The sequence below is a fragment of the Malania oleifera genome, chromosome 1 (assembly GCF_029873635.1).
Source record: "Malania oleifera isolate guangnan ecotype guangnan chromosome 1, ASM2987363v1, whole genome shotgun sequence".
Classification (NCBI taxonomy): Eukaryota; Viridiplantae; Streptophyta; class Magnoliopsida; order Santalales; family Ximeniaceae; genus Malania; species Malania oleifera.
In genome coordinates, this window is record NC_080417.1 from 99768579 (window position 1) to 99795925 (window position 27347).

At 33.4% G+C, this 27347-nt stretch overlaps 1 protein-coding gene across 1 annotated transcript; it reads right to left on the minus strand.

The window, feature by feature from the left end:
* Nucleotides 1–12965: 12965 nt before the first annotated feature.
* LOC131147255 (uncharacterized) lies at nt 12966–19903 on the minus strand. The gene is made up of 6 exons (XM_058097033.1): nt 19368–19903; nt 15354–15503; nt 14423–14681; nt 14124–14342; nt 13772–13914; nt 12966–13492 (listed from the first exon to the last, which is right to left on the minus strand). The coding sequence occupies exons 1-6, from the start codon at nt 19635–19637 to the stop codon at nt 13193–13195; spliced, it is 1341 nt and encodes a 446-aa protein (XP_057953016.1). The 5' UTR covers nt 19638–19903; the 3' UTR covers nt 12966–13192.
* Between the last annotated feature and the right edge of the window lie 7444 nt (nt 19904–27347).

A 27347-nucleotide genomic window follows, 5' to 3' on the forward strand; every position in this document is an offset into this window, starting at 1 on the left:
TTATTTTTTATAAAAAGACAAATTTTTTTAATAAAGATAAATTTTAATTTTTTCATTGAACTTAACGGTTGACTAATGATCAACTAACCAAAGATTTTTTTTATCAATAAGATTAAACCTAAGTGGAATTTGTGATTTCTCAAAAATTCAAAGGATGGAGTGTCATATTTTGAAAAGTAAATGAATGTCATTGGATTTTACCTTTTTGAAATCTCACCGGAGATTCATAAAATTTTAGAAATCTAAGCAGAGATTCTTATCTTTTTGCTAATTTTTAAGAGAGATTAATGTTTTTTTATATATATTTTAATGATATATTATATACAATTTTTTACAAAAAAATAAAAATTGATTTGACCCTTTTTCACCATGTTTTATTTGTACCAACTATAGTACAATTTTAACCTAGGGGTTTAGGGCAACAAAACATAATTCTATAAATTGCATTTTATTTTATTGGCAATACTCGGTCAAAGTAAACTTGGAATGGGTAAAAAAATTACCAATTTTTCAGAGAAGAGTTTAGTGTGTAACTATGAAATTTAAGAGTAAAGCTTCTTTGTCAACAAAATAATTCAATTTTGTTTTTTAATCATTTTTTGACTTAAATGAACACTGAAAAAAATTTAAAACAAATTATGTCCATTTCATCAACTATGTTTCATAACTAGAGTTCTTAAATTTCTCAATTCAAACCTAATGGTGCATGTTGCATTAATGCAATATTATTATTGGTTTGTCTCTTAAATAAAAAGATATTCAGTAATTAAACAAAAGATACTAAATTCTTTGAGATTTGGTATATAAATTTCTCTTAAAAAAATTTCAAAATTTTCACATATTGCTTTTCACATTTTATTTTTGGGATATTTATATCCACTATGTTAATTTGCAATCAAGGAACTCCAAAAATTAAGTAATATGTCCCCTTTTACCCTTGATACAGATGAAGTAACATAAATATTATTTAAATATCTAAAATAAAATTGTGTAATCACCCTATCCAAAAGTACAAACTCAATTATAGGAAATGAATTTCGTTCAAATACGTAAAAAAAAAACTATAGAAATTTCGTTCCTCAAACTTCCTCAATGTGAATGAATTTCTAGCCATTGTTGTGCTGGCGAAGGGCAAAAATGATAAAATAGTCAACTTCTAAAGTTATTTACTAGTAAATTAACATGAAGCAATGTAAATATCTCAAAAATCAAATATTAAAAGAGCAATACAAGTTGAAATAAAAGCAATTGCTAATCCAAAAAAAAAAAAAATTAGTTTCTATCATACCATAATTTATACTAATATATTGAAGTAGGTTGTCCAACAACCATAAGTTTTAAAAATTAGAATTCAATTTCTTTAGAATTTTGAATATTTTTACTTACATAACCAATTTCTAATTGGTAGATTTCTTAATTTGTACTCCAATTTATAGCTCATTGTATAATATATATATATATATATATATATATATATAATTAAGAATTTAAATAATTTCTCCCCTCAAATGAAACAAGAATGTCCCTATAAACATATGCCTCAAAATCAAAAAACACATATTATTCACAATGGATCCCTCACTCCAATTCATAAAGTCTCATGTATGTAATTTGTCTTTGTTAGCCTTAGTGGCTATATAATCATGTTTAATGTTTCTTGATTACATTAATCTATTTATTGTTTTTAGTTTATTTCATCTTTACAGATCATGTTTAGTATAGGTATAAGTGACAAATACATGAAGATATTGGTCAAAAGGCAAAGATCGGACTGAATTGACGTTAAGTAGGAAAGATCATATGGACACTCACTTGGAAGAACTCAAATACAATCAAAGGAAGCTTAATATTGAATTACATGTAATAAAGAGTGTTTGAGGTAGTATACTTTGTAACTCTTATAGTTTTATTTCATACATGATTTTTGAGTAAGAGTAAAGCAAAATGCACATGCATACTAGGACAAAAGAGTATTAGGATTTCACTAAGTCATAAATTCAACACTCAGGGTTTTCAAAGATAAAAACAAAGAGGTTGACAAAAGAATCTTATACTCAAATATGTTTTCTAAAGGGATAAATTTTCAAACATCTTGGAATTATGAACATTTACATACTTAGTTTTGTTTGAGTCAAAACATGTTTTATGTCCTAATGCCTCAAGAAAGTCAAGTATATTTTTATGAAAGACATAATAGCATTTAAGATATCAAAATAAGCTTTCAACGTGTTTTCACAAACAAGATATCTTATATTCAAAGGGAAACTAATAAGGACAAGTATTAAACATCATTGGCTTTAATATCTTTAATATATTTTTGTCCAATAATGGTTTAAAACATTAAAAGGCTTACTGGTATGAAAAACAGAGCACTCGTCGACGAATTGGGTAGAATCGTCGACGAATAAACATGGCTCGTCACGAATGGTACTAAATCGTCGATGAATTTTTCCAGTAGCTAAACGTGTTTTTCAGCCCAAGTAACTTGTTGACGAAAAAGGGTAATTCGTCGGTGACTCAGGGTCACTCGTCGATGAATCGATGGCACTCCTTGAAGATTAACATTGAGACCTGAACACCAATGACTAGAAAACGGTTAGTTTTCAAGCAAATCATTTGGGATTCACTCCCAACGATCACATAATGGTTAGCTTGGCTCTTTGGCTATAAATACAAGTTCATAGACTTGATTTAACAAGTTTTTGAGGGTTTACAAGTTTTTAGTAAAAAACATATCTTAAACACCAACCCTAAGCACTTTGCATATAGTTTATCATTTCAAGCGCTCAATTCTCTCTTGCTCTCTAAATTGTATTTGATTCATTCCTTGAGAGAAGAGTGTGAGGTTAATTATATTTGATATTAACTCAAATTGAAGGAGCATCATCTTGTAATCCATCTTCTTGTTGTAAAGGGATTGATTCCTTATTGAAGGTTCTTGGTGAATTGACTTGCAAGACATCTTGGTGATCCTTGTGGCTCTTGGTGAGCTTTGAGGGATTTGTTCTTGTGTTGTAAGGCTTCTTTGCTGGTGAAGGAGTTCCTTAGTGGATTGTGGAATCCTTGAGTTGGTCTGAAGGCGAGGACGTAGGTTTGGTGTCGAACCACGTTAAAATACCGATTTTAAGCTTTCTCTCCCCATACTCTTTAATTTGTGGCTTGTGCATGATTTACATTTTATATATTGTGATATAATGGCTTATATCTTGCAAAGAATTTTATTTTGTATAGAAATTCCAAAATATGCGAAAATAGTCCATTCACCCCCCCCCCCCCCTTTTGACTCTACACCCGGGCCGACACTGTTTTCATCATCACTTTCTCCTTTTATGAAAGTTATTTTCTCTTTGTCAATTTTCTTTTTCAATTGTTTTTTGCTCTTTTGGTATAGCTGTCATGAATCAAATTCTCCAAAGAGAAGTTTATCCTCATTTCATTAGATGAATTTCTCCTTTTTGAAAAACAAGTTTTAATTTTTTATCATAAATACATAATCTTCTTTCTAACATTCAAAATTATTGGCAAGTAATTCACTACATGAAACATGGGTTTTGAATATCTTTCTAGGTTTTGATCATAAACCCTATTTTTCAATAATAAATATTCTTTTGGTATTATGATGATTTCTGATAATTAAAAACAAAGATATATTTTTTTGATAAATTATGTATATGATCCTAAGTATTTTGATTGTAGGATTATGAAGTAGATAAGAATGGAATTTGAATTGTTGCAATTGTTAGGAATCTGTGAACAATAAACACATGTGAGAAAAATAAGAGACGCCATAAATTATGTGGTTCGATCTAAATTGACTTACATCCATGGGGCACACCACAATCCACTATGAAATCGGAAGAAAATACAAACTCTCTCTCTTCTCTCTTCCTCACTCTTCCTCATGCTTTTTTTACGCACATTTTTCACTCGCACACACCTCTCTATTTATAGATGGCTAGAGGAATTACATTAAATGGTGATGGAGGAATTACAATAAATCGGCAATCAATAGTCGCAGACACAACTCAACGCAGCTTGCACCAACTTGCACGCGGCACCAGCTCACACACAACACCGCGTCTCTGGCTCCATCTACTCAACAATCTCCTACTTAGAGACGGAGACGCCTCCTCAACTAGTATATGGTTAAATGATGTGCTCAAATATGTCTTTAGGCATGAAGACCAACTGAACTTGAACTCAACTTCAGCTTCTCTGTAGTCACCACCTTTGTCAACATATCTGCCGAATTCCTACTACCTTGGATTTTTTCCAGTGTCAACACCCCATCCTTTAATAGAGATCTGACGAAATGATAATGTAATCCAATGTGTTTGGTTGTGAATGAAATGCAGAGTTCTTTACCAGATGTATTGCACTCTAATTGTCGTTGTACAAAATATTTCTTTCCTACTTTATTCCAAGCTCTTTTAACAAACCTTGAAACCAAATCATCCCTTTACTTGCTTCTATCACTATTACGTACTCAACTTCTGTTGATTTAGGTGTAATCTCAATAAGGGGGTGAATTAGGTATTTTTAAAAAATTCTTTGAAACTTATTTACCACTTAGTCCCTATTCTTTATTTAACCAATTACTTATCAAGATCGTGTGAATTATTCAACAAACACACATGAAATACAAGTAATGAAATGTAGTGCGGAAAGTAAAAATAGTTAGGGAAGAGAGAAGGAAAACACATTTTTTATGAGGTTCAGCCAACTCAGCCTACGTCCTCGCCTTGAACAACGCACTCAAGGATTCCACTATAATCTCTGCTCCTTAAAATGGGACGGAGCTTCCCTTACATCTGCTGCTTACAAGAGGTACAACTCCCTTCTAATCCGCTGCTTACAAGAAATACAGCTGTCTCCTCAAACGCGATTCACAACCCAAACATTGATTATAATATAATCTACAAAACACTCAATGTTGCTTCTAACAATGCTAATGAGTACAATTGAAATTCCTAATACATAATCATATGATGAAACTTGAAGCTCAGAATGTATGTAACGATATGATCGTTATATGTAAAAGTATGATTCACTAACTTTCCCTTTTATCAAATCTCCCAAAAATATTTATATAAGTCAATGCTTTGGAGAACTTAGGTTAAATCATTGAATACATAAAAAACTTTGAAGATTGCGAAAATTTGAAACACACTTTGTCACAACAATATTTCTCCCAAGTTTTCAATCACAATATGATCTTTGTAATATTCAAAATTATATATATATATATATATATATATATATATATATATATGTACAATTTGTATTCCAAAGATCAAAACACTGAATATAAAGTTTTCAAAGAAAAATATCCCTTAATAAAATATATATAAATATATATATATATATATATATATATATATATAGTTATGAGCTTCTAAAGATATTTAATCAAATGGTTTTGAAGTATTCAAAATATCAAGTCTTTAACTAAGGACACACTTGAATGATAACTATTTAATCAATGGCAAAAGAACAACTTTCTCAAGTAATAAACTTGTCAAAAACACTCTCTATATGTATATGAAAACTCAAGATTGATCTCTCTAAGGATATTCAATAACAGATGATGAGATGAGAAACTCTTGAAAATAATAAATCGATTTACCAAACTTCAATACCAAGTTGAAATCAAGATGTGTAAATGAAATCCCTTTCATTTTTCTGAGTTTATTTGCCCAAGCTTGGTGAGTATATGTTGGAGTGCAGGCAATCGTATAGCAATATGATCAAGTCTTTCAATTCTATGTCAAAAAGATATTCTCTTCTCTTCACGTTGATTTTCGCTTCAACACTAGGGTTTAGATGTTCAATATATAGGTATCTTGCCCTTAGAATAGATCTCAACCGTCGAATCAAAACATATCTCGCAAGTTCTCTCATTAAAAATTAGATTTACAAGTTTTCCCACAAGTTTAAATGACTGAGGTCAAAGGTTCAGACGACTGAAGTTCCTTAAAGCTTCAAAAAATTAACCTGGACACAGGGTCAGACGACTGAAGTTTGGGGTTCAGACAACTGAAGTGTCGGGTTCAGACAATTGAAGTCTGAGTTCAGTCTTCTGAGGTGCTTCTGCCAAATTCTGTGTTTCACCATTAAGTCTTCAGGCGACTGAACTTAATCTTAGGTCTTCTAAAGAAATTCGTCAGATGACTGAGGTTAACTTCAGTCTTCTGAAGTTACAACTTCAGGCGACTGAATAGTGAGTTCGGTCTACTGAAGTACCCAATTTCTGAATTTTTTCTTTCTAGTTTAAAATTATGCTTTGCTCTCTTTCTTGGCTCTTTTATAAAAATATTTTCCAGGGTTTTAAAAATATTTTTAAGTCCATGAATGTCCCCTCATAATGTTCATGAGATGCATGAGTCTTAAAGCCATTCTAGGGTATATGATTTGAGCCTCAAATTAAATCATATGAAAATGTAAATACATGAGTTCTAAGTATCCATTCTCATGACACTCTTGAACTTGTCGCTTGCATCTTCATTCTTCAACTCTTTTAGATCCATGGATTTTTCCAAGATGTGTATGCTTTAATCAGCATGGCTTTCATGACTTGTTATCCTTTCGTGCATGCTAAATAAAGTTCCTATTCACAATCTCAATGCACAAATCAAATACCAAGTGATTTGTCATTATCAAAATTGTATTGGACTCATAGAGTCAACAATCTCCCCCTTTTTGATGATAACAAATACACGAGCAAAAATATAGAATAAAATAGGTTGCACCTAACAAGACTCCCCCTCAATTAATGCATCAAATATTCAGTAAGTGAAATATGCTCATGTCAAATGACATATGCTCATGTTCATACACACGTTGTTTAGCCTGACTCCAAATGAAATATGCTCATATTCATACACAAGTTGTTTAGTCTGATTCGTCTCTTATAGCCTAATTTTTCTCCCCTTTACACAATTTTTTTTGCTAACGATTTTTACTATAGCCTGATTCTTATAACTAGATTCTTCTTATAACCTGATTCTTCTCCCCCTTTACACAATTAGTGTTGTCAACCATTGTCAACCAATTTTGCCCATTTTTGCCTTTTTTCCTAAAGCCTAATTCTTTCCCCCCTTTTGGCATCAACAAAAAGGTGTATCATACTAATACATGAATGGACATAGTCTTATATTTTTCTCTCATTTTAACTCTTAGACTTGTGAACTTATTCAACCAACATCAGTGAAAGGATTATACTATGAAACATGTTTCCTTGTGTTACTTTAATGCACTTCTCCCCCTTACTAGTGCAGACATTTGTGTTGCTGAATTTAAATTTCAATGTGAACATACACAGTGTGATAAATGTCATATAAGTGTATAAGCAGACTCGGTCATTAAACTTCTATGATTATGTGAGGATTAACATATGGAAGATAATATGCTCTTATCATGATAACAAATGTGAACTAATACCAAATGTTGACTAATGTGATACCGAATGGGAACAAGAGAGTCGAGTTTGAAATTTTTAACCAATCATGAATATTAAGTGACGTTACTCCCCCTGAATTATGTCATCTAATATAATTCTAGGCAACCTCTCGACTATGCATCAAGCCTAATTCACGCCTAATTTGGATAAACCTATCCTCCGCAAGTGGTTTCGTGAATATGTCTGCTCATTGTTCATCCATGCATACAAACTCAAGTGTCACATCTCCTTTTTGCACATGATCACGAAGAAAGTGATGTCGTATTTCTATATGCTTAGTTCGTAAATGTAATATGGGATTCTTTGAGATGCTTATTGCACTCGTATTGTCGCATCTTATAGGAATTGTTTCATAGCTTAATCCAAAATCCTTCAGTTGTTGCTTCATGTATAGCGTTCAAGCACAACAACTACCTTCCGCTATGTATTCTGCCTTGGCTGTGGAAAGAGCAACTAAATTATGTTTCTTCAAAAACCAAGAGACTAATGAATGTCCTAAGAAATGACATGTACCACTCGTGCTTTTCCTAACCACTTTGCTACCCGCAAAATCAGCATTTGAATAGTTGATAATCTCAAAAGATGTATACTTAGGATACCATAACCCAATTTCCACGGTTCCTATCAAGTATCTAAGTATTCGTTTGACAGCTAACAAATGTGACTCTTTTAGTGCCACCTGAAATCTTGCGTTGATTAGTGTGGCTTGAGTTGATTAGAGTACAGTATCGTATTTGTACAAACTATGAATACCATGTTTACAGTTTATGAACAGAAATACCATGATATTTACATGCTTATAGAATAAAGGACTTTCAGTATACAGTATACTTAGAAAAATGTATTTCCAGTAATTTCAGAATAATTAGTTTTCAGTACCATAACGCCCTGATATTTAGTTAAACAGATAACAGTTCAGTTATACAAAAATCAAAATTTTAGTCAGTTAATTTAGAATTCCAGATAAATTTTATGAGGTTATGATTGTTTTAGAAATCATGGTAAAATGGTATGTTAAAGATATTAGCTACCTATATAGTATCAGACCCTGATGGATCATATTCAACAGAGCACAGTAACGTAGCTATAGACATTCAATTCAGAGTGCAACCACTTTACTCAGACAATAAGTGGTATGAGATCGATCATGCCCACGTCAGGACAGGCTCTCCATCAGATATGGATTGAGGGGGCTGATCAGACTGTCGGAGTTTAGTTGACTTACCCTGGTTGGCCAACCAAGATAGGTCCCGCCTTCGGGTTGCACAACACTGTCATAAGGGGTTAAATCATGACATACAGTCATCTAGGGAAATTTTCTCAGATATTATAAGTATAAGTAGATTTCCAAAAATAGTAGTAGTATTATGGAAAGTAAATTTATATAGTTTTAATATATGTTATTTATACCAGTATTTACAATTTCAGTTATCCATGATATTATTTTTAAATCAGATTATTTATACAGAAATATAACTCAGTAGCCACACACTAGTAATAGCATGTTTCATCTTACTAAGCGTCGTCTCACTCCAGTGTTGAATTATTTTTCAGGTGAACCAGTTAGGCGAGTAGATCAAGCTCGCAGGTAGAAAGGCTGTTAGTCTGCCCTGTTAAAGGTGAGTAGTATTTTTGGGTAATATTTTTGTATACCCTGACATCAGTAGAGAATAGTTTTGAGGGGAGTAGTGATTTATTTATAATTTATAGGATATTTAGACGCTCTGGTATTATAATTTATATGGTTATGTTTATGTATGTGGCTTCCCACTATTTAGGTTAATGTTTTGATATCAAAATAGGGGAAAACAATTTATTTTATTAGCAGGACGTTACACTTCAACTTCTACCCTTCAAATTCCACCTTCTATGCATTTGTCAGCCAACACCTACTACTGGTTCTGCTACTCCAGAAACAACTGTCCAATATTCTTTGGACCTCAAAAAATTCTCTATGAGCATGCTCCAGTGGTCATAATGACCATCAAAGCGTGTAATGGCTGACTACACAAAAGTTTCAAAAGCCATTGTGGAACTCTAACCTCTCTTTGATACCACCGATGTAAAATGGAAGAAGAAAACAATAAATTTAAAAACAAAAGGAAACAAATTTGGACTGAAAACTCCACACTTCATTGATAAGAAAATGACCATTATATAGACTAAAAAATAAACGATTACAAGCACAAAAATAGGCGCCACTAACATCATGCTAAACAATTCTTTCACACCACCAACATCATATTAAACAACTCCTAGAAATTAGGTAACAAACACGAGCCAAACACATTTTAATGTGCTGCTACTAATTTATTCAACAGTGGTAACTGTCTTCACCAATGCTGTGCTCTTGTCTCTTCTTGATTTATGGTAAGTGATATATTTGGGGCATATCAATAATTTTTTTTATATTTAGAGTTCAAAATAGTCACCAAAAAAAAAAAAAAACTTATCTTCTAATTTTTTGAAATGCATATAAGGTCATATATTTTGGCCCTTCTCTCCCCGCAATTACTTTGTTCCAGTAAAAGAGATGACTTACAGCTGCACCAAATCAAACCAACCATGCGAATTCAAAGAAGCAACGCAATCATTCTTCAATATTAGAAGCATGTAGGGGGAGGGCTGTTCTGCAAATTGTTTTCTGATTCTAATTTGAACATGAACAAAAGGGTGTCGGGAGAATTTAGTTAAAAAGTGTTGTTTCTTAAGAAATGTATTTAAAGCAAATGGCATGATAATAAGAGATGTTTTTTTTTTTTTTTTAAAATTTGTACACCTTAACAAATTGGTAACATAGTTAATTTAGTACAACTTTAATTACTTCAATTTAATTAGTACAGGTTCTTAATTGTATATATAAAAAATATAAGGAGCAAAACGATTCTTCCGTCATGGTAGATGGACTAATTAACTTATAATGAGCAAAAAAAAGCAGGGTAAAAGACACTGATCTATTCTGAGATTTGACAAAAAAGATAGAAGCCTCCATGAGGTTTTAAAATTCCCATTGACCTCTCTTGATATTTTAAAAATATCACAGTCCTCTCTTAAGATTTGTTAAAAAAATACAAACCTTCTCTCAATAGAGTTGTTTTTTTATAAAATATTAGGGGAGGTTTGTGTTTTTTTAATAAACCTCAGGAATTCTTAAAATTTCTAGAAAGATTCTTATCTTTTGGTTCTTATCTTTTTACCAAGGGGAAGTCGGTGTCTTTTGCTCTAAAAAGATATATTCATATTTAAAAAATTCAAAAGTATTATTAATGGATTTCATATAAATTTTTTCCGTATTAAAAAATAATGATATCTCATAGGAGTCTAATCTTTGAGTGACCATACCTATTTCTCACAAACTTTAATAAAATAATCACTAATATAAATTTTCTTCTATTCCAGTATATTATTTTGACAATTGAATAGAGACATGAGAAAGGAGCAGGGAAACCAAAAGAAAAAAAAAAAAGTACTCTATGTGTTACCAAAAATATTGGAGGCAATATAGGTGTCTTGTTTTATTTAAAAAAAAAGATAAACATGTAGGGAAATAATTTTTTTGCTATCAATTCAAAGAAATAATATAGGTTTGATGTATTAATTTATTAAAAATATTTTATTAATCATAAAAAAATTATAAGTGATGTGAAATTCTATGATTTTTAGAGAGATAATTTTTTTATACTTAATAAATTCTAACAAATCATATTATTTTCTTGTAGTCAATAGAGTTTTTTTATTTATTTAATATATCATCGAGACCTAATTATGTACATCTTTTTGTAGAACAAAATTTTAAATTTAGTTTTTGAAACGAAAATTACCATATCCATCCCAAGTAGTATATAGGATATGCATACGGGCGGTTGGTATTTCGGAGGAGAGTTAGGGTTTGTTTGCTCGTGGAATTTTTTATTTTATTTTATTTTTAAAGAACTATAAAAAAATAGTCAACTTTTCAATTTTACTATATTTGCATAAAAAAAATGAACGCAATTAAAGTCTTGCCCTACTTGGTTATGAAAAAGTTTTTTCTGCTATTAATTTTTGCAGATAATTACAAAAAATATCACATTATTTTACAAATTTCTAAATTTATATAAAAATTAAAATTTTTCATTTTGTTGTTTTCTAGATTTCTAATTTCTTACTCCACATATTTACATTAATTCAACTCCAAGTCCCAAAATCAATGATCCAAAATGCTTCCTCACATTTTTTTTTTTTTTTTTTGGAAGATTGAAAAATGAATTGTCCTTTTTTAATCATTTTAAAATCTAAAAAAAAAAGTTAAAAATTGATCTACATAGTTAAACAAACTATTTATTTTCTAGATTTTTAATTAGATTTTTAAAAATTATTTCGTTAAAACTAGAAATGAAAAATAAAAAAAATTGACAATTAAACAAGCCTTTTAACTTTTTCGTTAGAAAATACTGTATTCATTTCTTTTCTTTTCTTTTCTTTTTTGTCTATTACAATTTTATGATGCAGTTCAAGTTCAATGATAAGGGTCAGCTAAGGACTCCAATAGAAACAAAGATAATTTATTTTCCCACTGTCCTTTCTCTCCCAACTAAAGTTTAAATCCGTGACCCAACGGTCTCAAACTCTTTTCCCAGAAGACGAAAATTATATTCGCAAATCTCCCGCGTAAGGAAGATTGTAACATCAGAATGAACTCCTACAGCTTTGTCATTATTATATACAAGCGAAAATGGTGGGAAGATTCGCAGAAAGACTCGCAAAGATCATCTCACTGTCTCCCTCTCCCACCTACGCACCTCACCAATATATACTAATATTGTCCTTTTCCAGATGTAATATCCTTCCCCTTCCCCTTCCTTAATGGGCTGATGGGCCACAAGGAACTTCATTACTCTCTCTCCCTCTCTCTCTTAAATGGGTAAAGCATCAATAATGATATTGGGGTTTTGGACCCATTGCCATGGCCCTCAGCAATCTGCATTCACCTAACTCTCAACCACATACGATGAGAATGTACTTGGGGAAGCAAAAATTCAGCTGGTTAGGCCAGGAAGTGCAGCAAGGAAAACCTGATGCCATCTTTGGCCTCATCATGGCATTATGAGTTATAAAAGTATAAAACACAACTCTCTCTCTCTCTCTCTCTCTCTCTCTCTCTCTCTCTCTCTCTCTCTCGGGGTAAGACAGTCAAATAAAATGCCTCTTAAGAGTTATTATTGGGAGTCTGCCCAAAACTAAACAGAAAGCATTAAAAGAACTACCTTGAAGGTTACATCAAACTACAATGGGTTTTCAATGTCATCTTAATTGTTTCCAACAACAGTATGCAACTACTAACTACTAGCGTACACCGACGCAAATTTATTACATTTCATTCCAGAGCATGGCATCCAAATGTTGAGGATGAAAAGTCAATAAGATTTTGTATTACATTTTTTTAAAAATATAATTTGAAGTTTATGCTCCCAAATGCTGGACGAAAGTTTTTGTCAAACCAATGCAATAAAACAGAGCAGGATAATGCCACGAAGGATACACAATTCTATTGTCATTACTAATTTTTCAAATGTTGTATGTTACATCCCGAACGCCTTTGAGCTGAGGGTATCAAAATCATGCTCAACAATACATTGCTTTTTCAAATGTGAAGAAACAGAGCAATAATGGTGAAAAAGCAATAGTAGAAGTGTGCTAAATATACATGTGTTTAGTAGATGAGCGTCCACAGGGGAAATTCATGTTACTTTGTCATCTTTTTCGGCCTGAGACAGTCTTCTTCACAGCTCCCACTGAGACTAAAAACTGGTCCAGGGATGATAGGGTCTTCATATCATCTGGAGGGAAGTAACTGGCTGCCTTCCCCATAAGTGATGCGAAGAGAAGAGACAACGAAGGTCGGGTAACATAACGCTCATCCAAGAGGTCATCAAGAAATGCAAATGCTGCCAAGAACTCAGATTTGGTTGCATGTATTGGAGCAGCAAAATGGGCAGGGATTACTCTCTTGAAACTCCAATCCCGTGCAATGCTGTCAATCCAGTCCCTGACCTGGATATAATTGATAACGAAGTACAGGAAAATGTTAACCCAATTTTAACATATTGTGCACTCATGCAGATTCACACATAAAATTAAAAAAAAAAAGAATACAGCACTATTTTGATACTCTCCCCCTCTTTCACTGTGAGAAGATGAAATCACTGTCTGCCCCTCGATTTGCCATATCATGATTGATGACCTAACTAACAATGACCAGGCTAGGGAGGAGCCTAAAATGAGCATGAAAGACCAAGCAAACAGAACCCACATGAGAACTAGTTCACTTACTTTTTCAGGGACCTTGCTGAAGACCAAAGTCTTAACAATGGGAGAAACAATAAGCTTCTGTGACATCTGAGCAAAGCTAGCCTTAGGTTCCAACAGATTTGATGGGCCAAGAAACAAGATTTGAAGAACCATTCTTTCCCACCCTGCACCAAAAATCTAATCCAGCTCATTTCACTTCAACTTCATGTGCACAATCAAGTTGCATCAGCATTTTTAAAGAACCACTTGTCTAAAAGCTTAAGCCGTTTGGTTGTGGCCAATAATGCACATCAAGCCTTAACAAGCATCTTTTGAAGTTTCACTTATTATTTTAGCAAATTACAAGCTTCCTTAATTGAATAAGAAAACTAACCTTTTTGGCGGTTGTTCTTGTTGTCAACCACTGGCTCCTGAGGGACTTCCTTTCCTTTACTAAGAATTTTTACAGCCAGACCATTCTTTGCAGAAGCTAACAAGGATTCTTTGCTAATACACTCTGGTGGCTGTCTAGGAACATATATTACAGCATCTGTTATCAGTAGGGTTCGAGAACGCCTATGATAGAATGCTACCTCCACATATGGCCCAATTCCTGAAAAAGTCCACTACAGCATCAATTTGAATAAGGATCCATAAGCAATGTTTGAAACTGTATTTTGTGGTTGACATTACCAACTTCCGGTGAGCTAAGAACCTTTTGTTCAATCTCATCAGCCCATGGCGTTGACAAGTCCTTGTCTTTCAATGTTTTGGCCCGAAAAATCCCAAAGAATTCAAGTGGCAAATTTAACGGCCAACTCCACTGCCTTGGTGCCACCCATATCTGTGCTCGAGGGAACTTTCTAGAAAATGGGCCAACAAATATTTTATGCTCATAAGCAAATGTTGGGAGGACAATGTATTCAACTGGAGCCCCTAGTTCCTTCACAAGCTGGCATGAAGAGAAGATAGAAACTAAACATAAGATTCACTATGCTAAAAGAAGACTGCATATATGCAGCGCTTGCCAGAAATAAACTAAAACAATGTGAAGGAGGAGAAAAAAATAAAATTTTAGGGGACAAATAAGTCGTGAATATAGATGGTTTAACTACTTGTCACTGAACCAGCCAAAACAATTTTACCATACCTCATCAGATGACAGCACCATATTCAATCTATTTCAATTTTGGAAATTTGATCAAGTTGAATGTTGGTTCCCTATATACTGATATCTACTTAATTCTTGCAAAATCTATATCTACAATATTTCAGGCCACCTATACAGATCCTGTTTAGCCATTTCTCTCTGACATAAAATAGTGAAATTCTTGGATAGTACACTAAAATCTATGTATCATTTAGTATAGAGTATTTTTTCACCACATCAAAATTAATTTATTTATTTTGAGTTTTGATAGAATCTGAACATCCAAGTTCTTATGGAGCGAACTTGTCAACAAATCAAAAGATAAGGAAAATCAGATTTTGGAGATGTGGATGTTCACCTAATAAAATAGAGAACAAATAAATCTATTCAAATGCTGTGAAAAAATTGTAAGGGAAACTTCACTTGGATTCCAATTGACACTAAGTATCCTAATGAATTGAGAACAAAGTAGACCTGGATACACTCCTTGGTTGGAGCAATGGGTGCATGGACCCATAATCCTCCAGATTTGAGCTTGATGACTGTCATTCGGATGTTTGTTGAGACACTGCTAAACCCCAGAGCTTGCTCCTGTTCGAATAGCCATATGCAATCTTTCACGGCCTACAAAGTTCATGATTTCAAACCAGAGGAATAGTCAGTCCTTCAAATATTATTGCCTCACCATGCTTACAAAAAAAATTGAAATATTTACTTTAGAATGAAAATGGGTCATGCACATATGCATAAGATATCAATCCGTCCATTCCTAATGATTTGAGACCTATCCTGTATCGCTTGAGGATAACCCCAGCTACAGGGAAAAAGTAGACGGCACATTTTGATGACACCATCCATTATTCACATCCATTTGTGTATGATTATAAACCAGATTAATATAAAGTGGTACCTCCCCATCAATGTGGGCAGTGAGCATTCCCGAAATTGTGATACATTCTGATGCCAAAAGATTGGATCAAGCAATCCAGGTAATTCGCCCTATTTCCTTTTTTAAGGAAAAAAAATTAAGATAATGAATTGTTGTTGTGTGACTCACAGGTTCAAGGTGTAGAAACAGTCGCTTGCAATAATGCAAGGTAAGGCTTTGTGCTATAGACCTATCCTGACCTGCCCCTTCCCTGGACCCCGCATATGCGAGAGCTTTGTGCACAGGGATACCCTTCTAGAGTGAATTGAAACTTGAAAGAAAAGCAGTCCCCCCCCCCCCCCCCCTTTCATGTTGGTCTTTTTCCTTTTCTTTTGGAAGGGGGAGAGGAGTGCCACATCTGCATCACATATCATAACGGATTGTATTTTGCAATAACTTCGTGGGCAGAATAGATGTTCGGTGAATTCCTATTTTCCTTTGGCCAGTTTCATCTGAACAAATGGTTTAAAGGCTAGGTGGAGACAATATGAGTTGGTCCTCATTAAAACCAAAGATAAAAATTGAGCATTTGGAAAAAAAAACAGTTTTCAAAACATGATTACCCTAAGAACTCCTGGGAAACAAGAGATAACTGGTAGATGATGGTAACTTGAATCACAGGGAAAATATTTTCAGTCCTTTGATTTTTGTAAGTATACCAAAACACACTGATTCAATATCTACGTATCATTTGGAACTTGGTAATTACACCCAATCAGGCTTCTTTATAGTTCAAGCTGATTTCAGTATCAAAACACAAAGGAAAGATCCTGAAACTCAGTAAATTTATTAGTTCAACAAAAAAATAAGTTAATGCTGTTTGATGAGGAGTCTATCATTCCAATCATAATGTCATGCTACATTATTGAGGAATTGCATTTTATGAAATGAGTAAAATATAGGCACACATGAGGAACACTTTTGTCCACAGAAGCAATGATGGATCCAAGGGAGGGTGGGGTTGGCACTTGGCAGCGCCATCCCTATATTTTCAAAATTCAATCAAATAATTTTATGAGTTCAAAAATTTTCCAACTAACATCAGAGTGACCGCTCCTATCTTTACTCTCTATCAGGTTATGGGGCACGAATGTAATTAAATTTTCTCTAACACACATAATTTCTTTAAATATTTTTCACATTTTTCTATTTAACATTGAATACTTAAAATGTCTAGATTAGCAAATAGCACCATGATGCAGGACAGCATCCTGGAATTACAATTACAGCCAACACATAACTTGGGAGAGATAGAGGAGAGGCAAGGGGAACAAGAAGAAGAATGAAGAGAAGGAAGGACCAGCGAAAGGGAATCACACGGTCGCTATTATTTCAAATTCAACAATAACCTGACTCTGACATGGCTTTGCACCCTATTGACGAGAAAGCCTAAAATGCAAGAAATATTATAAACAAGTCAATACACATAATTCCATACTAATTAAACTAAACACAATAAACTACTAACTAATCCCAACAAACCTTTGATCCAATTACTCTGAATTAGTCTCCAGCAATAAATTATCCATGGTCCTTCTTGTCCTACACCAACACCACTTATTTCCAGTTGCCCATTTGCCCTACTTTAACTGATTCTGAAATTCCTGTTTACCATGCCTGCAATTTTTTTGCGACACCAAAACAGCTGATCCACAGGCATTTTGTCTTGATGAATGCTATCTTGCATGATAAAGTCCATCCTTCTTATCATCTTATCCAACAAACACACTTCTCCCATCCCACTAATGCTGCCTAAAGCCCACTCAAATCCTCAAAAAGACAATTGCTTGAACTTTTGCTCCATCTAAGCCTTATGCTTTAATAACTTCCGTAAGGTGCTATAATTATGTTATGATGAGGTACAAATAAGATTGCAACAACAAGTACCTTGATTTGATAATGATTTGAGTGATAGTAATGAAAAATCTACAGCTTTTAAAAAATAATATTTATTTTAATTAAATGATTCATTTTTCATGGAAATCTTGGGTATAAGAGATGGATTTATCATTCAATAAAACCTTTTATGTTAGTTTATTGTATAAGGGCATTTGTTTTCCTAATAGAGTACACAGACTCACTTTTTCAATTTTCCTCTTCTTCTTCTTCTTCTTGCAATTCCTTTTTGTAATTTTTTAAAGAAGTGTACTGTATAGAGTATAGCACACATTTCTGAGTCTCCTTTAATCATAAAACATTATTCTGATATGCACACACACATATATTTTTATACAGTTTAGTTTTAATTAATTTTCTTATATTTGTTTCCAAATCAACAATATAAAACAAGCCTTGAGTCCTGGTGGGGTTGGCTACATGAATTGCCTTCTGCCGTTCTATCCTTTGACAAATCAAGGGTTGACAAATCATTAATATCTCAGCAGCAAGTTATTCTAAGTATACCAGTCCCCCTCTTATTGCTTCTAAGATTAACTAGCTCACTCCTCATGCATTATTTGACCTACATTGCAAGTGCCCAAATCATGTTAACCACCTTCTTATCTTCTCAAGTGCTATGCCTAACTTACCACAAATTTATTTATTCTATAATTTCTCTTGTAGAGTTGCATCATTCATCCACCTTTGCATTCTTATTTTAGCAACTTTCACTTTTTGGATATGTAATTTCTTAGATGCCAAACATCCTAATTCATATGCCCATCATCCTAAGCCATTGTATAAAACTTTCCTTCTAATTTAAGAAGGATATTATACCATCACACAACACACCTAAAGTACTTCATAATTTTACCCAACTTACTTTACCTCTATATATTACATCATCTTCAATTTCTCCTTCATCTTGCATAAGATCGAAGGTATCAAAACTACTACTGTTAATAGTTTCTTAACCATCAAGTTTGATCTTTTTAAATATACATTTCATATATTTTGTCTTATTTCTACTTATTTTGAAATATTTAAGTTAGAAAACTTTACTCCATAATTCTAACTCAAATTCTACTTCACCCTACTTTCATCAATCAAGATAATATCTAGAAGCAATATGTCATTTTGGATACACATAGTAAGTTCATCCATCACAAATGCAAAAAGACAAGTACTCAAAGCAAACCTTTGATGTGCACTTATTGTGCTATATACTTAAAATATATCGGCAATAACAACAACCATATACAGAAAAAGGAGGAATTCAAATTATAGAGCGAGAATTCTTTGCACATCTAATTAGGGCCAGAACAAATTAATCTTGAAAGCGTTTTTTTTTTTCCCTGGGCAATCTCTGAAGTTATTTAACACCGTCGAGCAAAAAATCAAGCAAACATAGTAACTGTTTCGTTAATCTATATTCAAATGCCCCAAGGCAGGGCTGGCCTAGTTGAAACGCAGGTAAAAATCCTCCATTTTTTTTTTTTTTTCGCAGAACAAAAAATGAAAGGAAATAGAGCTGAAAATTCAGCAAACAAATTCTGATGTGGCATAAGTAAAATCATTTTCCACGATTGAAAAACCAAATAATGAAAACGGAGATAAATAATTTAGCACATAAATTATCCTATGCTAAAAAGTAAAGTAAACAAAGACACGAAGAGGCTCACCTCAGTCCTAAGAGTGCGTCTATTGAGAAATGGACCGAGAGGGAAAGGAAACCCAGTGAAATTGAGGTAAAACCTGCCACTACCATTGACGCCGCCGCCGCTGCTGCTTGCAGAAGCAACAACCAAACGGAGGAGATCTCTCTTGTGGGTTCTGGGTTTCAACCGTAAGCAAAGACCCTTCGTAGACCCACCTAGAAATCCAAAATTTTGGTCTCGGGGAGAGATGGGTTTCTGCAGAATGGTTGAATTTGGGGAGGAAACAGCCACCATCTTTCAAATTAACCTTCTGTAATCTGTACATCAAGAAGTGGCATTAATCCATGAATGAGCTACGATTGAGTAATGTACAGAATTTCGCTTGGACCCACGTATCCAATTCCAGGCAGCGCTTGCGACGCGTGGAGGATTTCCATCTTTGGCTCCCATGCTTGGATTTTGGTGGAATTTTTGTGGATAATGTGAAAAAGTGAACTAAAGGGGCGAAAAAGAAGTTTCAGTGTCCATAATTTTCCAAAAAAAAAAAAAAAAGAAGTTTCACGGTCCATAATTTTCAAAATCTAATGTTGATGCCGATGGGTTTGCCCAGGGTCCCAAAATGACCAAAGCTTTTTTTTTTTTTTTTTTAAATTACAATAATTGCACTATCCATTTTATCATTATATTCTTTTTAATTCAAAAAATAAACAGTTATGTGAATATCATTTTTTATATTCGTAACTTAGAATTTCAAACTTAAATTTGAATTAATATTACGCTCGTAGGACAGCAATTTAGTTGAGTCAAACTGAGTTTTAATATGATAATACTTTGCTCGTTTAATAAAAAAGCCCTTCAAACTGAGCTTGAATTAGGCTCATGAACTAAACGAGTTGAGTTTAGTTTTGTTCATATTTGGTTCATTTATTCATCAAATTTTAAATGAGTCTAAATGAGTCAAGACTAATCTTTTTAAAATTATAATTATATATTAATGAACTTTAAAATTAAATTTAAAATTTCTTATTGAAATAAAATATTAAAATTTTAATTTGTGTTTTACTATCTTATGTCTTTGAAAATTTTTAAAGATAAAAGATCATTTGAATAGTGATGATTAAAGAGAAAATACTTTTAAATATATGTGTGTAAAATAATGTAAGTTTAAAAATAAACTCTAAATCAAATATATAAATTTATAAGTCTCCTAACAAACAAATAGGCAAGTCTATTTTTCATCTTACATACTAAAAAGTAAATGAATTTATTTCATTAGTTAACTCTTAAGTCAATTTAAAAATCTTATTATTCAAGTTTTTTAAACAATTTAAGTTGTGAAGCAGTTAAACAAACTAGCTTGCGAGCTTAACCAACAGAATATTGTCTATTTTCAAGTTCGGCTCGTTTAGTTTTCAAGTTCAAAATCTAAACTTGAGCTTGAGTCTTTTATCTTAACGAATGAGTCAGAATAAACTATTATCGACTTAAGGGCTAAGTAGCTCGTGAATAGTTTGTCTCATTTGCAGGTTTATGCATCTGCACTCCGTAGCGAGATATTTAAGGTGAACCAACATAAAGTTTGTATTCTATGAATATTAGAACACTATTCTCAAATTATCTCAAATCACACATGAAATCATTATTATAGCAACATCCCAGAAAAAGGTTCACAATGGCGAAGTGTGATAATAATATTGGTGCTTCGATGGAATCACCACTATCCTATTATTGTTCTAGGCGTAATTAGTTCACCTAACTACTACTCCATGTTATTGTCCTAAGTGCAGTTAGTTCACCTAATTACTACTTATTTATTGGTTTTAAACTAATCATAAAGCTAAGGAACCAGTAGTTTCAGTCTGTTTTTACTAAAATTGGGATCAAAAGTACAGTTATGTGAACAAAAGGTATTAGCACCTTGTACACACTCATTTTACAAACGGTACCTAATTAACTATAAATTACCTCAAATGGAATTAGATGGTCCTTAATTAACTCATAAACAATCCAATAAATATTAAAATTTTAAGAAAGAATGCAAAATTAAGTGTGCTTTAGGAATATCTAATAAGATTTCTAAATGAGGAAATCTTATTAGATAAATACCCCCTTCAGAATTGACAAAGGTGAGGTCCAAAACAGCGCTTTACCCTTTGTTTTATCATCAGAATGCCCTCACACACACACAAAACACACAAAACGTGATATATATACAAATATTAAACATACAAAAATGATCATGCAAATGCATCAAATCCAAGCAAAAGGGATCTTCAAAGCATTCCCAGGTTTCCAAAATTTTTTCAAGAATTTTTTGGCATTTTCCAAGATTTCTCTGCAATTTTCTAGGATTTTTAATGAATTATCTCCATTTTATTTAATTTATATATATATATATATATATTTGTTTCTAGAGTCAACAAATGGCTCAAAGATTTTTCTTTTATTTTTTCTGATTTTCCATAATTTTCCCATTTTTACTATTTTTTCCATTTTGTTTGAATTAAAAAATAAATTAATAAATTTTAAAAAATGGGGTGGTCCAAGGAAGTCCAACCAGCTCAACCAATTTGAACTAGGTAAACTTGAGTTGGTCTGAGTCACAGCGAGTCAACTTGGTCCAAGGAAAGAGTTTTTAGGCACCGTCGGCTTTGGCACGTCCATCTCAATGTCAAAGACGTTTCGAGACTGACCACACTCGGTTTGGACCTCGTATGCCCGACTTGGACACCTGAGTGCTTAAAATTAACTATGTTTGTTAGGTTAGCTTCTAAGCACATAATTTTCAATCGCGTAGGATTTTTTTGGTACCTTTAGCTCCAAGACGTCTAGCCCAATGTCACGAATGTGTCAGGACTAACCCCACTCGGTTTGGACCTTGTATGCCCGACTTTGACACCTGAGTGGGTTAACCTTGTTGGCTACAATATCATATTTAATGTGTTTTGATGATATTAACCTATTTGTGTGTTCCTAGTGTTTTCTTATCTTTGCAGTTATGGTTAGTAGAGGTACAAGTGGCAAATGCTTGAAGTAATGAGTGAGAGACAAATATCGGACCGAGTAGACGTTAAGAAGGAAAGATCAAATAGACGCATACTTGGAAGGACCCAAGCACAACCTGATGTCTTATAATTGTTGAATTATTTGTAATAAGGGTTGTGCAAGTGGTAGGTTCAATTTTTAACTCTTGCGTTTTGTTTCTTGAGCAAGAGTTGAGCAAAGCACATGCATAGTAGGACACGTGAGTGTATAGGATTGCACTAAAGACATAAACACAAACCCACCTTTCATGATTTTCAAAGTTAAACTTAAAGAATTTGTTAAATGAATCTTAAACTCAAAACATTATTTTCAAAAGGACAAATTTTTAATATCTTAGTTTTACAAACACTTTCATACTTGATCCCAAATGTGTCAAAACAAGTCTTATGTCCAAAAGCTTCAAAGAAGTCAAGTATTTTTCATAAAAGGATATAATGGCATATAAGATATCAAACAAGCTTTCAAATGGGTTTTTATTAACAAGATATCTTATAATCAAGGGGAAACTCACTTAGATAAGTTTTGAACTTCATTAGACTTAATATCTTTTTCATATTTAGTCCAAGAAATGTTTTAAGTGTTAAAAGGTTTTTTGAACAAAGAATAAACAGTATGTGAATTTCAACCCCAAGTGACTCGTCAACGAGCACATGGACTCATCAACTTGTATGTATAAGGAACTCATCGATGTACATAGGGTACTCGTCGACGAAAAGATCCCAAGAGCACCTGAAATTGCAGAGGTGACTCGTCAATGAATACACGGGATTCGTCGACTGGTGTGTGAAGGTGACTCGTCGACATATACAGGGGAATCATCGACGAAGAGATACTGAAACCCACCTGAGACTTGTAGAGGAGTCTCATCGATAAGAACAGGCATTTGTCGACTAGTGTGTATATGGGGCTCATCAATGTGTATGTTGACTCGTCGATGAGCGGTCTCGAGCCCAGCATCCTAATGGGCAGAAAAAAGCTAGTTTTGTTTGGGGAGTGCTCTTAACGGCTAGTTAACGGCTATTAGGGGCTTTGGGCGATATATACAAGTTACTAAACTTGTTTAGGAAGGTTTTTGATTATTGTTGATCATATTTGTGAGAAATATCTTTAAATCCAAAAACCTAACACATTGCACCTTGCATATAGTTCATATTCACAAAGTGCTCAAACTCTCTTGTCCTCTAAATCTTGTTTGAATAATTTCTTGAGAGAGTTGTGTGAGGTTTGAGTTGTAAATCATATTTGCTCATTGTAAGGAGTATTCTTTGTCATCTTCCATTTTCTTATGAAAAGTTCTCTGTGAACCAAGTTGTAAGGTTCTTTGTGAATTGAATCAGAAAAGGCTCTTTGTGAGCAGTAGGGATTTGTTCCCAAGTTTGTAAGGCTTGCTCCGCCGGGGAAGGAGTGATTATAGTGGATTGTTGAATCCTTAGCTTGGTGCTAAGGCGTGGACGTAGGCTGTGTGTCGAACCACGTTAAATCCCAGTGTTAAGCTTTTCTCTCCTTACTCTTTATTATTTATCTTGTGCATGATTTAAATTTCATATATTGTGATATAATTGTTTGAATCTTGCCAAGTAATTTGTTTTGTAAAGAGAATTTTTAAATACACGAAAAGAGTCATTCACCCCCCTCTGGCTCTATATTGCATATCTGCTACGGGGCACACGTACATACTCTCGGGTTACAATGGTTAACAAAGTGCTTAAAATCAACTAAGTTTGCTAAGTTAGTTTTTAAGCGCATAATTTTCAATCAAGGAGGAGTTTTTGGGCACCTTCAGCTCCGGCATGTCCAACTCAATGTCACAGACATAAAAGCAAAGTTAGAATACAAACATATTATTGGCCTTACAAGGCTTAACATCTTGTTTTGATGCTAGCAAACAAGTAGAACTTAAAATGCCTTGTTTAAGTGATGTATTTTTAGGACTCAGTGATGAATGTAAGGTTAAAGAATTGATGAAAGCTTATATTTCAAAAAAGAATGATCAATATGAAGCTTAAAGCATGGATTTAAAAATGAATTTAAAGATAAAGCTTGAAGATCATGAGAGCATGAGGATTAAAGAGAACTTGATGAAAGCTCAAAGAAAGATGAAGCAAGCATTAAGACCTTGAGGAATTCAAGAATTGAAAATTTGAAAGAATCTATAGGAAATTTCATGTAAGTATTTCAAATAATTTCAATATGGATACATGAAACTCTTAGGTTAATTTATTGGACCTAGATACCTTTGAACATACTTGGAAAATATTTTTATAAAGTCAAAAATTGTTTCAAAAAGGTTAGAATCTTTTTTGGAATGAAAAGCACCAAAAAGAGGATTTTTCAAATGTTGTTAATTTTTCTACATATGCATTGAGGTGTATTTTTATCTATCCAAAACTATTTATTTTAAAAAATGTTCAACATTACAGTTGTAGTATTTTCTCTTAGCTTTCATTTTACACCAACATCATCAAATTTGGAGTTACACAAAAAAAGTTATGACCGAAACACTGAAAGATGCTCGAAGTTGACAGCAACATTGTGTTCCACTAGTAGACTGCCTGAACCATGACAGGAGCCTGGGTAGTCAAGCCAGGTGACTGGCTGTGTCCTGGCAGGCGACTGCAACCCTACTGCCCCTACTTCCCCTTTAAAAATAACATGGCAGGCGATTGCCACGAACAAAATTTTAAAAAAAATCTCAACAGAAACATTTTTTAAATGGTTTGCTTGGAGCTCAAACTTTGTGAAAACTTGGGGGATACTCCAAGTCACTTGGGGATCAAGTTACATACCTTTTAAAGTCTATAAATAAGCCTCAAAGATCATTGAATCAATGTACCAAGAATTCAAATTCTAAAAAAAATCAAAATTTCTCTCAATTGCTCTCAAATTCTCAAGGCTCTCTCTTGCGCTCAACTTGCACGAATTCAACTGAGTATTTGCTGATCTTCTTCCACTGGAATTGTACTACAAATTCTAAATCTTTCAATCATTGAAAAAATTAATCGGTGATGTACTTCATTGAGTTTCAAGTTAAATTTCATATTGTTATTTACTTTGAAGTATATTTGTGCTGAAAATTGTTGTACTAATCAGCTCTTTTAGGAGCAAATTCTTTGTACACAAATATTTGATTTGCATCTTGTCGATTGACGATTCCAAAAGTTGTTTGGATCATTGGCTAAGTAAGGGGATATTGCTTAGAGAGGCGGGCTTTAGTCTAGTTAAGGAGTGATCGAACGAAGGGATATCGTTTGGAGAAGGCGGGCTCTAGCCTTAACCAAGGAGTGTTGTAAAGGTATTGTTCCGCCCGTTAAAGGAACAGGTTTAGTGAATCCTTTGGTGGTTTTCCAAAGGCGAGGACGTAGGTTGAGTATAAGCCGAACCTCGTAAAAATCTCTGTCTCACTCTCTTTTTCCCTTACTCTTTATTTTCAGTATATTTAAATTACGTGGATGGTTTAATTGATAATCATATATACTACGTAATATAAAAATCAAGTCAACTTGAAGTCTAATTTTGATTTGGGTTGCGGAAACCAAAAGGAAGTACATTGGTTATACCATACCTTACGGAAACCATACGAGAGTACGTTATTTGGTTAACATCCCAAAGATAAATTAACTGAGAGTTTATTTGAATTCTGAATATTAGGAAGAGTGTGGATATTATGTTGATTGGATGTTGTATTACACATCATATTAAAGAAGCAAAACATAAATACAGGGCTTTATATCAGTAAGTACAAATTTCATATATACAGGGCTTATATAAATAAACAAACTATTTTAAGTGCTTACATTACCAAAGTGGTGAATGTGTTAATTTTGGTTTGGTTGTTTACTTTTAATTTTTGATTGATTGATTGGCTTGGCTATTTGGTTACTTGAATGATTGATTACTTGTTTGACTAAACAATAGTGTTGTTGATTGATTAAAAGAACTAAGTTCTTGTGTGATTAGTAAATCAAACAAACAAGTCAAGAATTGGTTAAATGAAATAAAAGAAATTTAAAGATTCTCAAAAAGAATTAAAAGAAATTTTATAATCCAATTCACCTCCCCTGGGACTACACCTTGTTTTTCACAAACTTAGCACATTTAGTGGATTTAAGTACTTAAGTACCCAAATTGGGCATAGGAGGTCCAAACCGAGTGGGGTCAGTCCCGACACATCCGTGACATTGAGTTGGACGTGTTGGAGCTGACGGTACCCAAAAACCCCATCTCGATTGAAAATTATGCACTTAGAAGCTAACCTAGTAAACTTAGTTGATTTTACGTACTCAGGTGTCCAAGTTGGGCATACGAGGTCTAAACAGAGTGAGGTCAATTCCGACACGTCCATGACATTGAGCTGGACATGTCGGAGCTAGCAGTACCCAAATACACCTCCCCAATTGAAAATTATGTGTTTATCTAACAAACTTAATTGATTTTAAGCATTCAAGCGTCCAAGTCGGTCATACAAGGTCCAAACCGAGTGGGGTCAGTCCCCACACATCCATAACATTGAGCTGGACGTGCCGAAGTTAATGGTACCCAAAAACTCCTCCTATGGAGCTTTTTACGCACTTAGAAGCAAAGTTAGAATAGAAACAAACTTAGCAAACATAGTGGATTCAAATAATCAGGTGTCCAAGTTAGGCATATGAGGTTCAAATTGAGTGGAGTTGGTCCTGAAATGTCCGTGACATTGAGTTGGACGTGCTAGAGCTGACGGTACCCAAAAAATCCTCCCCAATTGAAAGTTATGCACTTAGAAGCTAACATAACAAACTTAGTTGATTTAAGCACTCAGGTGTCCAAGTTGGGCATACGAGATCCAAACTGAGTGGGGGTCAATTCCGACTGATCAAACTTAATTATTTAAAATTGTATCATTTACTTATGGTACATACATATTCAAAAATTGTACACTAATTGTATGTCTTTAGTGACGATTTTCAGTAAAGAAAATGTGTG